Source organism: Nicotiana tomentosiformis, chromosome 6, assembly GCF_000390325.3.
Source record: "Nicotiana tomentosiformis chromosome 6, ASM39032v3, whole genome shotgun sequence".
In the NCBI taxonomy this organism is placed as follows: domain Eukaryota; kingdom Viridiplantae; phylum Streptophyta; class Magnoliopsida; order Solanales; family Solanaceae; genus Nicotiana; species Nicotiana tomentosiformis.
Window position 1 is genome coordinate 21,287,009 of NC_090817.1, and position 16,505 is coordinate 21,303,513.

At 35.3% G+C, this 16,505-nt stretch overlaps 1 protein-coding gene across 1 annotated transcript; it reads left to right on the forward strand.

Moving 5' to 3' along the window:
• The first annotated feature begins 4,143 nt into the window (after nucleotides 1-4,143).
• LOC104119835 (large ribosomal subunit protein uL5z-like) lies at nucleotides 4,144-6,390 on the forward strand. Its single transcript, XM_009631428.4, has 5 exons — nucleotides 4,144-4,273; nucleotides 4,356-4,463; nucleotides 4,641-4,683; nucleotides 5,511-5,706; nucleotides 6,005-6,390. The coding sequence occupies exons 1-5, from the start codon at nucleotides 4,271-4,273 to the stop codon at nucleotides 6,198-6,200; spliced, it is 546 nt and encodes a 181-aa protein (XP_009629723.1). The 5' UTR covers nucleotides 4,144-4,270; the 3' UTR covers nucleotides 6,201-6,390.
• The last annotated feature ends 10,115 nt before the right edge of the window (nucleotides 6,391-16,505 follow it).

The window sequence follows — 16,505 nt, forward strand, 5'->3', positions numbered from 1 at the left end:
AAGAAGTTGTTGTCTCTTATTGGACTATTTTGGAGTTGTGTATATGACTTCACATGGCTGTAAATCGTCGAGAATAGAATATATATAATGTCCTTATTGTTATTATTCTTTTCAATATATTGAGTACGTTGATGATGTTGTAAATAGGAGAAGAAGCAACCACACAATACCTAGAAGTTGTCCATATTGTTATTATATCTTATTGAGTTGTTTGATATTACTTTTATGATGGATATAAGGTTTGAATGTCATGTCAATATATATGTTTATATGCTGGACCTTTATATGGTGTTGTAAGTACAGGGTAGATGGAAAAAAGAGTTGGGGTTTAGTTCTAATTCAAGCTTGCCGCTCGTCGTGTTAAATTATGATTTCGTTGGTGACGTTTGTGCACTTATTGTTGTGTAGATTGATTGGTGTTGTTGGGATGTTGGGTGTGTTATGATGCTGAAGGTATATAGTTGAAGGTTTTATGTGTTCTTATTGTTTTATGAACTTGGGGAAAGCAAGGAAAACGCCGGAGATGTTGTTCGTTTTAATGTAAAATAAGCTCGTCGTTCGTTGTACGATAGTTGCATCATTCGCAGCTTAACAATAGTATTATTATCGTTGTTGTAGATTTAAGTGTGATGAGACGAGTTCTACATGGTCATTGGACATACTGTGATAAGGTATGTTAATGTTATCCCTTCTTTCCTTTTGGCATGATCCATATGATACAAACGAAACGAGCAAATGCGCAACTTTCACAAATGACTCTATTCTTAGAAGTAATATGGGAGCCTATGTTCTTAATTTCCCATGTGTCCTATTATTATATCGCATGTTCATGGGTCTCGAAAAATATGCAAGTTGATAAAGTATATTTCGTGATATTAACCGAAGGCATATTGATCTTATGATATTCCGAGAGATCTTATTGACTTACTTCATTATGCATTGCATTCATTTATACATGTACGTTGACACATGACCAGATGGCGTTATATACGCGTATATTATATGTATATGGTGTATGGAAAAAGATTACGATGTTATATACGTACCACCACCTGATTACCTGGCATACATTGATGATTTCACCCACTAAGGCCGAGATGATATGATGGGATACCCTCAGAGGCTTGATGATGTTATGTACGCATATACCTATGCATGATATGGCATTTATACGAATATACATGACACTATAAATGTTTCATTATTCACTGAGCTATTCAAACTTACAGGTTGAGTCATTTACTCCATGTTTCTTTCATGTCTTTTATATACTGTTTTTCATGCCTTATATATACTGCTTTTCATGCCTTACAGACTCGGTACTTTATTCGTACTGACATCCCTACAGGTTTATGGTCCTCATAGTTGGCTATCAGCTCAGCGGAAGGTGTTGGTGCACTCCACTTGTTTCGGAGTTGCCTATTTGGTCAATATGCTTTGGACATATATTGATTGGTATGTCGGAGCCCTATCCTGACCTTTATGACGTTTATGCACTCTTAGAGACTTGTAGACATATGTCATGTATAGAGATTATTGTATGACCTTGTCGGCCTATGTTTTGAGAGTACAAATGATCATTTCGATCTTTTAGGCCAGTATATCATATGTATAAGTTTGTATACCATGTTGGGTCGTCCTATGTCGAGTATTCCCTTATGTTTTATTCTGGTTATCTCATGACGGCCTTTACGGTTCATTTATCCATGATAGTTTGATAAGAAAAATACTTTACATTGATACTCAGTTGAGTAATGCACTAGATGTCTGTCGCGACCTATCGGTTTGGATCATGACAGTGCAATTCATGAAAGACCATACGAGAGATTGTTCGAGGAGCAAAACTTGAATTTGCAAATAATTTAAGCAAACAATTCGTAAAAACTTAAAACTTGGGTCTGCAAACTCTAACATAAGCATCATTTAAAATGTCCGAAAATAATTTCTTAAAGGATATCACTTTTGCAAACTCTAAAAAACAAACACCCCCAAAACCAATTTGTTTTGTTTTTAAGAAAGCATTTTCTTGAAAAATCTTTTAAGGGAAGGTGCTCAAATTTATTTCTTTACTACAAAAAAGTTTCAATTTTACCATATGTACTAGTGGTGAGCACCCTTCATTTCCAACCAAGAGGTTATGAGTTCGAGTCACCCCAAGAGCAAGGTGAGAGTTCTTGGAGGGAGGAAGCCAAGGGTCTATCGGAAACAACCTCTCTACCCCAGAGTAGGGGTAAGGTCTGCGTACACACTACCCTCCCCAGACCCCACTAGTAGAATTATACTGAGTTGTTGTTATTGTTGTTGTTGTTGTACTCTAAAGCCATTTGTATATTTGTGACTCTTTACAAACTTGTTTTTAGTTTTATGACCCTACCTCTTTTTTTTACACATAAGAGATTTACTTTTACACGTAAGATATCTATCTTTTACACATAAGAGATATAAAAATATCTTTTTCTTAAGTTATAAATTGTAAAAGGGCATGATATACAAATAACACCATATATTTGATGTTAGCACATGGTCCCGTATTTACTATTGATTTCAATGAAAGTATCGATTGATTGGGTTCCACGTGTTAAAATATTTCTATAAAGTCCAAATTTACCCCTTAAACTTTTGATTATGGTTTAAAATTAGCTTTGTTATTTTTTACTGTAGAGGGCCAAATATACCTCTGTATTTTCGAAAATGGTCTAAGGATACCCCTCGTTATACTATTGGGTCATCTATACTCCTCCCATCATACTTTGGAATACATATACCCTTATTTTGGATGGAGTGCCACGTGGCAATACCAGATGAAAACAACCCATTTCTTTTTTTAACCGACCCATTTTAAAAAATCCACCACCCGGCCCGTTTTAAAATTCAATTTTTTTAGTTTTTTTAAAGCATATATTTTGTAGAAATTGGAATTCTTTTTTGTAAAAACTGAAAAAAAAAAGGAATTTACAATATATATATATATATATATATTTTCCATTTTTTTTAAAGTATTTATTTTTGTAAAAACTGATTTTTTTTTGTAAAAACTGAAAAAAATAAAACTCTTCTAAAGCAGTGGACTACATATGCATTAGTTTAAAAAAAAGAAAATATTTTGCAAAATCTTTTTTTTTTCTTCAGTTTTTACAAAAAAAATACTTTAAAAAACTAAAAAAACTGAAATATATATATTTTTCAAATTCTTTTTTCTTTCTTTCAGTTTTTACAAAATATATATTTTTTAATTTTTTTTTTCCTGTTTTTACAAAAAATATTTTTTTCAGTTTTTACAAAAAAAATACTTTAAAAAACTAAAAAAAACTTAAAAATATATATTATGCAAATTCTTTTTTTTTCTTTCTAGTTTTTACAAAAAATAAATTCCAGTTTTTACAAAATATATGCTTTAAAAAATCTGAAAAACTGAATTTTAAAACGGGTCGGGTGATGAGTTTTTTAAAACGGATCAGGTAAAAAAAAAGAAATGGGTCGTTTTCGTCTGGTACTGCCACGTGACACTCCATCCAAAATAAGGGTATATTTATTCCAAAGTATGACGGGAGGGGTATAGATGACCCAATAATATAACGAGGGGTATTCTTAGATCATTTTCGAAAGTACATAGATATATTTGGCCCTTTGCCGTATTTTTTAAGTGGGAGCCCTGCCACTAACAATGACAATATAAGACCGATTTTCTAACGATAGATGTATAAATGATCCTAAAGTAATAATGAACGAAGGCCTCTTACCCATTTTTTCTTCACACCAAACGAACATTTAATGGTTCGTGTAATGAAGCAAAGAGTACAATATTAACGGTTTGTTGGATGATTGTTATATATCGTTTCATAATGTATCGTATCATAATATATTGTATTGTATTATTTTGATAAATATAATGTTTGGATAGATTATATTGTTTGTCATCGTTTCAATCATATCATGTACCGACAAAATAAAAAATAAAACTTATAAGAAAAAGTAGGGTACAGGATAAAATTATTATGTAAACAGATAAGGTAAAGGATAAAATATAATTATTTAATAATAAAAAAATAAAAAAAAAAGAAAAAATAAGATAACGGATTTAAATGCAATCTAATGAGCATATTAGCAATCATTCCGAAAATGCCCCTAGGTTGAGAAAGCTAACAACAGCGCAGCTCCATTACACGCACATATATACTGGGATTGAACTAGGGTTTCTCACACTCTCCCCTTCCCCTTCCCCTTCCCTGTGTACCCTAACTACCTGCCCTGTAGCTGCAAACGAAGCGCAATGGTACCTCTCCGCCTTCCATTTCCGATGTCGTTGTTGCTTTTACATATTTGTATTCATAATCTAAACTCGCTCTGTTTTTTAGGCTTCAGAGAAGAAATTGAGCAATCCGATGAGGGAGATTAAAGTCCAGAAGCTCGTTCTCAACATCTCTGTCGGTGAAAGCGGAGATCGTCTCACCAGAGCCGCCAAGGTCACCCACTTCATAACCCCTTAATTTACGCTTAAAAAGACATTATTTTTCCAGTATTAGAATGAAATGGGACCCGAATAGAGTGGAATTATTATAAACGTTTTATATATTCGATCCAGACTAGTTATTATTGAATGTGTTTAAATGGTTAATTGAATGTTTTTATTGTACTTGTAGGTCTTGGAGCAACTCAGTGGCCAATCCCCTGTTTTCTCCAAGGGTAAGATTTTGAATATCATTTGCACTTTGTTTTCGTTTTTTATTTGCGAATTCGGGTGTTATGACTAGTTCCAATTTCTAAGGAACATTTGTATCTAGCTCATTTCTATGTTTTTTTTAGCTCTGTGTCCGTCAAAGAATGAACTCTTCTTTGTGTTAAAGAATCTGATAAGGTAATGTTAGTGAAGAACTGGTAATTTGTTGAAGTTTGGCTTTAATTTGTAATCAGTTACTAGTAGAAATACTAGGTTGTAGGGTTTTACCACCCCCTTGTTTTCCTATTTATAGTTATTGTTTAAACTTTTCTTGTTAGTTGAGCTTAAATGGAGAAGCATGGTCAGCGGTGATTCATATAGCCGACCCCAGCTTGTTTGGGACTGTGGCTTACCTGTTGTTGCTGTTGTTTAAACTCATTATGTTGTGACAGCTAAGGCGTTAAGCAACTAGCAAAATAAAAACACTTTTCTAATCAATCCACTTTTCTTAAAGTGGATGCGCGCAGCGCAAGTTAGTGCTCTTAGTTGGTCAAGTTGGTGTAATAATGATTGAAACTTGCAGCCTACGTGTCTCAAGTTACACATAATGTTCCTCATTTGTATTACGTTGATATTGGTCTCACGTGTGGTTATTTTCATGATGTGTTTGAAAAGGATTTTGTTTCCACCGAGCTAAAACAATCTGTTGATGTCTCTAGTAAACCAAAGTCATCATTTAATAGCAATTTTTGCTTCAATTTTTTCTCGTCTTTTAGCTGACTATATGTTGTTACACATTTTGCGCTGGGTGCTATTTCGGCTTGTCATATGCTTGCTTTATTCCTGTTGACAGCAAGGTATACTGTGCGATCCTTCGGAATCAGACGTAATGAAAAGATTGCCTGCTACGTCACTGTCAGAGGGGATAAAGCTATGCAGCTCCTTGAGAGTGGATTGAAGGTCAAGGAGTATGAGTTGTTGAGAAGGAACTTCAGTGAGACTGGCTGCTTTGGATTTGGTATTCAGGAGCACATTGATCTTGGAATTAAGTAAGCTGATTGAGATCTATCTCTAATTTGTTGTTTAGATATCTTTCACATTCCACATATTTAGTTTAGGAGTGCTGCCAGCTTTTATCACGTATATGTCGGTTAATTATCTTCTGTTTAATCCTCTTCTAGAAGTGTTTGGTTTCTTATTTCATGAGTATACAAAGACTAGTTATATTTTACCTTTCCTTACTATGGGAGCCTAGGAGGATTTGCATCTGCTCTTCCTCATTTATATCTGTGCAATTTTGTGCCCTTCTCGATTCATTGACATTCTATTTGTTTAAACGCTTTAAAGGTATGACCCTTCGACTGGTATCTATGGTATGGATTTCTATGTTGTCCTAGAACGCCCAGGATACCGTGTTGCCAGACGTCGTCGGTGCAAGTCTCGGGTTGGAATCCAGCACAGGGTTACAAAGGAAGACGCCATGAAGTGGTTCCAGGTCAAATATGAAGGTGTTATCCTTAACAAGTCCTCTAACATTCAGTAAGCTGAGAGCTAGTTGAGAGCTGTCTGCTGGATCAATTTGTTCAGTAGCAAGTTTATGTTCATGCATTTTGTAGACCAACATCTAATTACTCCCAGAGTTGAATAGTTTTTGAGAGTTACTGTTATTTGTCATATTATGTTTTCATTTTGGCTATGCGATCAACTCAATCTTACTATATCGTTTTGTGTTAGTTTTCTGTCGTGCATTTCTAGTTGTTTGCTTCTCTTGGCGACAAACTTATCTGATTTTAAATTTAAATTATATTTATCTCGTAGCATTGCAGATACTTTAATCAAAGGGTTGACCCTGTACACAAATTGCGTAATGCAATGATAAGGGAGGTTGAATACAGTCCTCTTGTATTTTTGCAGAGGGGTATTTCCACATGTAACCTGCGACATTAATCACTATAAGAGCAACTTTAAATGTGCCAAGGGCTGAATGAAATTTTACTTTTTTCTGCACTAGGATATACAATTGGAGACTATCTTGTGATCCTAAAAGTTCCTTATTGCACAATTATGATCTTGAGTGGTTGCAGGAGTTTTTATAATCTTTATAAGCACTTCTTCAAATGTTGTTTCAGGCAAATATTAGGTTCTAAATCTCATTGACTGTGGTTAGTGTGTGAGTTGTATGTTAGTACTACTTTTACTAGTAGCATCTAGAGGGAGTCAAATACTGTTAGTGTTTTGTGATTACATCTTTGACCAAGAAAAAAAAAAGAAAATCTATTTCAGGACGAATAATGGTTGTAACATAGGAAGTGCAGCAGTGACATGCATGAAATAAGTTTGGCAATTAAAAACATGTCTAATTTTGCTCAGCTTCTCCTTCATTTTTAATTTATACAGAGTAAATCAGCTTTGGTATTTCATTCTTCGTCAGTAGCAACTAGCAACTATAAAGTGCCTCTTGTATTAATCCACTTGATTTTTGCACGTAGCAGCTTAATCCAATCAGCCGATTTATTTCTCTCAGCTAATAATTCTTATAATTAACTTACCATTAATTACTCAGCTCTGATAACTGCAAATGAAAATTCATTTTGCCTAAAGTTTTGTAGTAGTGTTCTCAATCCTAATATTTGTCTTATTAAAACTAGTACTAACTTGTGATTATTATGCCTATTCAAAACAAAAAAAGTTGCATTTAGCATACAATAAAATCGGCAAACTCTACAGAAATCAAAATTCCTTGCCTGTTTTATGCTGATTGGTGCCCAAACTCTCTTTTTCTCCGCCCTTCTTTTGCTGATTGGTTCCCGAACTCTCTTCTTTCCTCCCATTTTGTGATATAAATTGAGGCACAGAGTCTCCTAGAAAAGGGATGTTTATGTTGGAAATAAACCCCCAACATAAATAATATTCACGGTAATAATAACGGAATAATAACGTAGTGCCGAGATACGGTAGTCAACAAGAATAAAAAGAACAACAAGGACACAAAGATTTTAACGTGAAAAACCCTTATGAATAAGGGAAAATCACGGGCCCGAGAGGAGCAAAGTAATCCACTATAATGAGGAATTTTACACTCCGTAGTCCCGAGTAAATACTCCAGAAACCACTATACACTCAAAAGAAATAATGAAATTCCCACCTCGCTACAATATCGCTCACTCTCTATTTTTCTCACAGACTACACCGCTTGTGAATACCTCACACTGCTCTCTATGCTCTCAGATATATTTCTCTCTGAGATTGGTGTGTAGAAATGAGAGCCGAAACTCTCCTTTTATAGTGTTGAGCGCCCAATTTTCCACCAATCAAAACGATTGGTTTTTGCAATTGCAAATTGCTTTGTCTAACGCATACTATTTTTCACAATTTGTAGATTTGCAAATCAAATCCAAAATAAGTCATAATGGAATCTAACACTTTTTCTTCCTTTTCTTTTTTCATTTATGGGGATGGACACCACAAATCTCCCCCTCCAGACTCATTCACCTGAAAAAGGTAACACCGGACTTATAGCTTGAGTGCATGCTGACAAGTTCTTTGCACAATTCGAACTTGTCTCTTGGTACCACCTTGGTCAGTATTAGGGGTGTACAAACCGAACCGGAAAATTGCACCAACCCGAAAAGTCAAACCAAACCGATTAAAAAATCCGATTAGGTTTGGTATTGAGTAAAACAAACCCGAACCAAACCGACATATATATATATATATATATATATATATATATAAACAAACCCGAACCAAACCGACATATATATATATATATATATATATATATATATATATATATATATATATATATATATATATATATAATTTTTATATATACTTTTAAGACTTTTTATAGAATTTTCTTTAAAACATATCTAAAAATATTTGTTATTCTCTTATGGGATGTAATATTTAGTTAAATATGAAGTGTTCCATATTTATTAACTTTATAAGGGATTGTACGATCACTTTCTTATCAAATGTTAGTGAAATGCGTCAATCTCTTTGTTCTTCAGTATTCATATATCAAGATCTATTAAATTCTTATATCTTTTTCGAATTTGAAAAGGCATTTCGATAATTTAAAGTTAAATAGAACATATAATTATATAAGTTCATATTTATTTTTATATTTAATTATTAAATTCGGTTAACCTTGAAAGTAAAATTATTGTCAGACGACTAAAAAATAACTATCATGTGTTACTAAGAAAATTCTTCCATAAGAATATTTTAATAGATCATATATTTGTCAATTTTTTCAATTTTTACTTAACATATACTTTACTTATCAAAAATTTAACAAAGTAAGATTGAAATAATATTCATATAACAAAAAACCCTAAAACCCCGACAAAACCGAACCAATCCAAACCGATATAGTTGGTTTGATTTGGTTTTGATAAAAACCGAACCAACCCGGTCCATGTACACCCCTAGTCAGCATATATGCGGGATTCTCACTTGTAGAAATCTTCAAGACTTTTAGAGATTCATTCTCTATCATTTCTCGAATCCAGTGATATCTCACGTCGATGTGTTTGGTCCTTGCATGGTACATGGAGTTCTTGCTAAGGTCTATTGCACTTTGACTATCACAATAGAGACGACATACTCCTTCTGATGTAATCCAAGCTCTTGAATGAACCGTTTCAACCATATCATCTCCTTGCCAACTTCAGTAGCGACAATATACTCCGCTTCAGTTGTAGAGAGTACGACACACTTCTGCAACCTCAACTGCCATGATATAGCTCCCCCTGAAAATGCAAACAAATATCTAGTAGTGGATTTTCTATTATCAATGTCACCTACCATACCAGCATCTGTACAACCCCTCAAGATTGGATCAGATCCTCCAAAGCACAAACAATCTCCTGCGGTACCTCTCAGGTATCTGAGTATCCACTTGACTGCTTCCCAGTGTTCTTTTCTAGGATTTTCAAGAAACCTACTGACAATACCATGTGCGTGAGCAATATCAGGTCTAGTGCATACCATTAATACATCAAACTTCCGATGGCAGAGGAATAAGGAACTTTGGTCATGCTCTCCTTTTCCTCCATTATTGTAGGACACATTTTCTTGCTTAACTTCAGATGACTAGTAAGAGGTGTGCTGACTGGCTTAGCATTCTTCATGTTGAAGCATTCCAGTACACGTTCAATGTACTTCTCCTGAGACAACCACAACTTTCTGCTTGTTCGCTCTCGAACTATCTTCATACGCAGAATTTGTTGTGTTGGGCCCAAGTCCTTCATATCAAATGACTTGGACAAATATCCCTTCAACTTTGCGATCAACTCTTTGTCTTTTCCTACAATTAACATGTCATCCACATTCAACAACAAAATAATAAAATTGTTGTCAGAAAATCTATTGAAGTATATACAATAATCAGAATATGTCTTTATGTAAGTTTGACTTTTCATGAATGAGTCAAACTTCTTGTACCACTGCCTTGGTGCCTGCTTCAATCCATAAAGACTCTTATTCAGCTTACACACCATGTGTTTCTTTTCAACTACTTCAAATCCTTCTGGCTGCTCTATATAGATCTCCTCTTCCAAATCTTCATGAAGAAATGCAGTTTTCACGTCCAACTGCTCCACTTCAAGATCTAGGCTAGGTGCTAAGCTCAAGATTGTTCGAAAATAAGTCATTTTGACAACAGATGAGAAAGTTTCGTCAAAATCAATACCTTTCTTCTGTTCGAAGCTTTTACCACTAATCGAGCTTTGTATCTGACCAACTTGCCATTTCCATCTTTCTTGAGTTTAAATACCCATTTGAATTTGAGTGGTCTTTTACCCTTTGAAAGTTCAACCAGCTTATACGTGCCATTTTTCTGTAGAGATTCCATCTCTTCCTTCATGTCTTTCATCCACTGGTTCTTTTCTGGATGGGACAACACCTCCTTAAGACTTTCTGACTCCCCCTTATCATTGATGAATACATACTTTGTGGAAGGGTACCTGCATGACTCTTCCCTTGGCCTCTCTGATCTCTTTAGAGGTTGAGGTTGTTCTTCTTCATGAGTGGGGTACTCCACTTGCTCGACATCATCATCAAGTTGCTCCCCCTGCTCAATAACCTCACCAGGTTACTCCCCTTGCTCGGCAACCTCGTCGGTCCTACTTTCTGCACTTGTGGGATTGTTAGAAGTAGAAGGAATGGTAACAAGGTTAGGAATTATACCATTCTTGGCCTTTTCTGACTGATCATCTACAGCTCCAACTTCACTTTCTCGGAAGATTACATCTCTGCTTCTAATGACCTTCTTCGTTATAGGATCCCACAATCTGTACCCGAACTCTTCATCTCCATATCCGATGAATATGCAGGGAACAAATTTATCATCCAGCTTTGTTCTCTGTTCCTTTGGTACATGTGCAAAAGCTCTGCAACCGAACACCTTTAGATGTGAGTAGGACACCTCCTTATTGGTCCAAACTTTCTCTGGGATGTCAAACTCCAATGGAACTGATGGACTCTTATTGATTAGGTAACATGTTGCCTGAACTACTTCACCCTAGAATGACTTAGGCAATTTAGCCATTCTGAGCATGCTTCTCACATTCTCAACAATGGTGCACTTCATTCTCTCAGCTACACCATTGTGTTGCGGGGTTCCAGGAACTGTCTTTTCATGTATGATCCCATGGTTCGAACAATACTCTTCAAATTCCCTTGAAGTGTACTCACCTCCATTGTCACTTCGGAGACGCTTTAGCTTTTGGCCTGTCTCCCTTTCCACCAAAGCATGAAACTTCCGAAAAATTTGAAACACCTAATCTTTGGTCTTCAAAATATAAACCCATAATTTTCGTGAAGTATCAATAAAAGTAAATAAATACTATTTGTTATCGCCCATCGATTCAATTTCTATTGGACCACAAATATCAAAATATACCAGATGGAGTATATTCAATTTTCCTTCAGACGATGTCTGAAATGAAACTCTATGATGCTTACCAAATAAACAAGGTTTTACCGTTGTACCTTTGGTATAAGAAATGAGTGATTTCCTGGTAAGAATCTGCAATCCCTTCTCGCTCACATGACCCATTCTTTTATGTTATAAATCTGCAGAAATTTCATCTAGTGCCGCATTTAATTCACCTTGGCATATTTTTGCATTTATTCTATACAACGTGCCACGAACAACTCCCTTTGCAATCACCAATGATCCTTTGGTGAGTCTCTACTTTTGATTTGCAAAATAATTCTCGTATCCATCTCGATCAAAAGCAATTTTCGAGATCAAGTTCATCCGCAAATCAGGTACATGCCGCACGTCCTTTAGAACCAATGTACATCCGACATTTGTCTTAATATAAATGTCACCAATGCCCTCAATCTTTGAGTAACTCGTGTTACCCATTCTCACAGTTCCAAAATCACCTGCTACATATCTACAAAAAAGATCTCTTACCGGTGTGGCATGGTAAGATGCTGCTGTGTCAACCACCCATTCCAACTATGGATCTGTCAAGTGCATGCATTCTTATTCCTCATTTATGAAGAGGACAACATTATCATTATTTTGCACCATGGCGGTTGTGTTGTCATCTTTCTTCTGGCCACTGCTTTCACCTTTGCCCTTTCTTAGATTTGGGCAATCTTTTTTGAAGTGAACTGGTTGATCGCAATTGTAGCAATTTTTGGCTTTTGATTTTGATCGATTCTTGGACTTCCCACGACCTCCGGATCTACTATAGTTACTTGAACTCCTTTAGTAACTCCTGCCTCTACCTTCTGTGATGAGAGCATGTCCATGATTTTGAGGCTTCTTTCTCATCTTCTCATTGAGTAGAAAAGCCGATGTGACGTCTTTCAACTCAATGGTAGTCTTACCGTGTAGGATGATTGTTGCCAAATTATCGTACGAAGATGGCAACGAGTTCAATATCAAGATGGCTTTATCTTCTTCCTCGATTTTCACTCCGAGGTTGGCGAGCTGTGTGATTAGGCCGTTAAACACATTTAAATGAGACAAAAAATTCGTACCTTCACCCATGTGTAGGGCGTAAAGCTTCTTCTTGAGGTATAGTTTATTTGTCAACATTTTGGCCATGTATAGGCTTTCCAACTTTGTCCAAATGCCACATGCGGTGTCTTCATCAATGATGTTATTTACCACATCATCTGATAAGTGCAACCTGATTGCACTAGCAGCCCTTTCATCCAAGTCAGCCAAATCCTCAGCTTTCATGGTATCGGGCTTTTTGACATCAGCATCTAGTACCTTGTGTAATCCTTGTTGGATGAGCAGATCCCTCATCCTTCTTTGCCATGTTGAGAAACTGCTATTTCCGTTAAATTTTTCTACCTCGTACTTTACTCTGACAATTTTGTTTTCACCGAGTATAGTACTACCGATAATGAATAGTATTTCTGTGAACGAGCAAAACTTGTGCTCTGATACCAGTTGTTGGGAATAAACCTCCCACAAAAATAATATTTATGGTAATAACATCGGAATAATAACGTAGTGACGAGATACGGTAATCAACAAGAATAAAAAGAACAACAAGGACACAAAGATTTTAACGTGAAAAACCCTTCTGAATAAGGAAAAAATCACGAGCCTGAAAGGAGCAAAGTAATCCACTATAATGAGGAATTTTACACTCTGTAGTCTCGAGTAAATAATCCAGGAACCACTATACACTCAAAAGAAATAACCCTCTTTTGAAATTCCCACCTCACTATATTATCGCTCACACTCTCTATTTTTCTTCACAGATTACACCGCCTATGAATACCTCACACTGCTCTCTTTGCTCTCAGATATATTTTTCTTTGAGATTGGTGTATTGAAATGAGAGCCGAAACTCTCATTTTATATTGTTGAGCGTCCAATCTTCCACCGATCAAAACGGTTGGTTATTGCAATTTGTAATTGCAAATTGCTTTGTCTGACGCCTACTATTTTTGATAATTTGCAGATTTGCAAATCAGATTTGGGAGGGGTTTAAAAAAAATTAAATCCAAAATAAGTCATAATGGAATCTAACACTTTTTTCTTCCTTTTCTTTTTTCATTTATGGGGATGGACCCCATAATTTACTTTTAAGAACCAATTTTGTTTTCTCCTTTCAAGAGACTTTACATTTTAATTTTATTTACAACCCCCCCCCCCCCCCAAAAAAATTAGTTAGAGAGCCTTGATCTTTCTTACATGTCTTCTCCTCCACCTCTTCTTCAGTGCCTATATTTGACACAGCGCATTGTTCAGTTTCCAATTTACGTACCTAAGCGTTTTCTAATTCTTATAGCTTGTTTGGCCAAACTTCTAAAATCAGTTTATTTTGAGAAGTACTTTTTTCAAAAGTATTTTTCAAAAGAAATATTTTTGGTGAAAAACAGTTTGTGTTTGGCTATTTAGTTTGAAAAGTACTTTTGAGTAGCAATTAGTGTTTGGCCAAACTTTAAAAAAAATGCTTCTACGTGTATTTTTCTCAAAAGTGCTTTACAGAAAAATACTTTTGGAGAGAAGCTATTTTTTTCTACTTATCAAAAACGGCTTCGGCTTCTCCTCAAAAGTACTTTTTTTCCTTTCAAAAGCTCGGCCAAACACCTTAATTTTAGAAAAAAGCGTTTTTGACAAAAAAATAAAAAACACTATTGCCTCAAAAGAAGCTTGGCCAAACAAGCTATTAATCAAACTTGAGAATTAAAAACACCTTATTTTTGTTGTTGTAATAAGCTGCGCGTAAATTTGTTATGTTTTCTGTACATAGCAAAAGTGAACTTACTATTAATTATTGGTCGCCACATTTTTTACTTTTTTATTTATCTTTTTAATTTTTGATGTAACAGAATTAATATTTATTTTTGCTTCTCTTTGGTGAAGAAGAAGAAGAAGAAATTGGAAGGGAAGAAACGATTGGTTTTATTTTAAGCCATTTGTTGGACTTGGGGACGCATGACAATTTTTTGGTGCTAAATAATCCAATTAGAGATTCTAATAATTTTCTGTTAAATAATAAGGACAAATACAAGCTAGTTTGATTACGTTAAGAACTTATTTGAACCGAACTATAAAAGGAGAGCGTGGGTAAACCATTTCGCATTATTTAGGGGTATATTGGATATTTTCCATATATAGGAATAAATATTATCGTTATGTCACTCACAACTAAATATATTTTATCTTTGGCAGGGAACACTTTGCCTTTAAAATGGAATTTCTTGGAGCGATCAAGATTAATTTTGTCCCAAAGCGAATATCGGACGCCAGATGGAAACTAAAAACTAAGCACAATTGTGTGTTTGTTAAAAGTTTAATATAATACTCCTAGGTAAACTTTCATACAAGAATAAAAGTATTAACAAATAAGTATTAAATAAGCGAAAATAAAATTCTATCATAAAGCTATACACGACAATGATATTTTAAACATGAAATATGTAGGTTTATTCTATTTTTACTCAATTGAAATATAGGATTTTAATATGTTATAACTAATCTATTAACCGATAATGAAAATTGTGATCGACAACTGTAATAAAGAAACTCTTCTTGCTATATGCATATGTAACTAAATTCTTTATTCTTAGGGAATAAACATATTATATCTTTATTCTTCCTGAAAAAAGAATTGTTTTATACTTAAACGTAGTGTATCTTTATAAAAGAATATCATACAGGGAAAATATAATGTAATATCGGTATATATTTAACCTAAGTTGTGCGGGCTCTTCATTTTTGGTGCCGTACCCGTCTCAACCCGGGACGGGAGCGAAAGCGGATACGTCTCGAATTCGGTCAACTAACTTCGAATACTTTGACCTGAGTCCATCGACAAATTTGGGAGAAAATTGAGATTTTGATTTTTCAAAATTAAAAATAAAACAGATTTAGGACATGCGAAATGGCATGCCTTCAATATTGTAGTACTTTTATCTTATATTTATTGCTTTGTGTTCTAGAAAAATCAAGAATTCAAGGGGTCGTGTTTTGAGTTCGGACTTATAGCGCTATTTTTATAATTTTGAATTTTTTTAGCCGAATTCCCGCACCCGTATCCATACCTGGATGGCTGGATCCGCACCCCCGAATCTTAAAATTTAGATTTTGCCGAATCCGACACTCGAATCCGTGCCCGTATCGGATGCTCGCACCCGAGTCCGAGCAACTTAGTATTTAACCAATTGACAGTAATGTATGTGTTAAAAATATTGTTTTTTCTTTACTATTAAGAGAAATAGGTATTTAATTTTGGTATAAAACCTATACAATTTCCTTTACCGTTATCTGCTACTACTACTTACCCCGTTGTTTTTCTTGAAAATCTCTCGAAAATCGCCTCTTCCCGAGCTCCAATTTAGTAAAAATGGAAGTCCCATTTTCAGAACATAAACATTCTGCCCAGTGATTTCTTCTATACGATCGCAGACAAGGTCCTGCGATCGAGAAGTGCAATTGCAAGCTGCCCAGAAAAGACCCTACGTGATCGCGAAACACAGGATCCTCAGCCCTACGCGATCGCAGACAGACACACGAGATCGCATAGAGCAAACGCGTGGCCCAGCCTTCTGCCTCATCCATCTTCGCGAACGCGGCATTTCCCACGCGTTCGCGTAGCACGGCCTGGCCAAACCTACGCAATCGCGGATGCCTTCACGCGATCGCATAGTACAAAATCTCACTGCTCCAACTTAGCATACGCGATCGCATTCTCATGAGATCGCGTAGAAGGAACTTAAGGAACTTAGAAATTTTTAATTTCTATATTCGATGCCGAAACCTATCAAATCAAGTCCGATTGACCTCAAATTTTGCAGACAAGTCATAAATAATATAATGGGGCTATGAAAATTTTCTGAACTGGATTTTGACCTC

Bases quoted from the DNA above. Each gene is read 5' to 3' on its own strand.
- LOC104119835 (XM_009631428.4), top strand. The intron at 4,464-4,640 runs GTCACCCACTTC...TTGTACTTGTAG, and splicing joins GTCTCACCAGAGCCGCCAAG to GTCTTGGAGCAACTCAGTGG. The intron at 4,684-5,510 runs GTAAGATTTTGA...TCCTGTTGACAG, and splicing joins ATCCCCTGTTTTCTCCAAGG to CAAGGTATACTGTGCGATCC.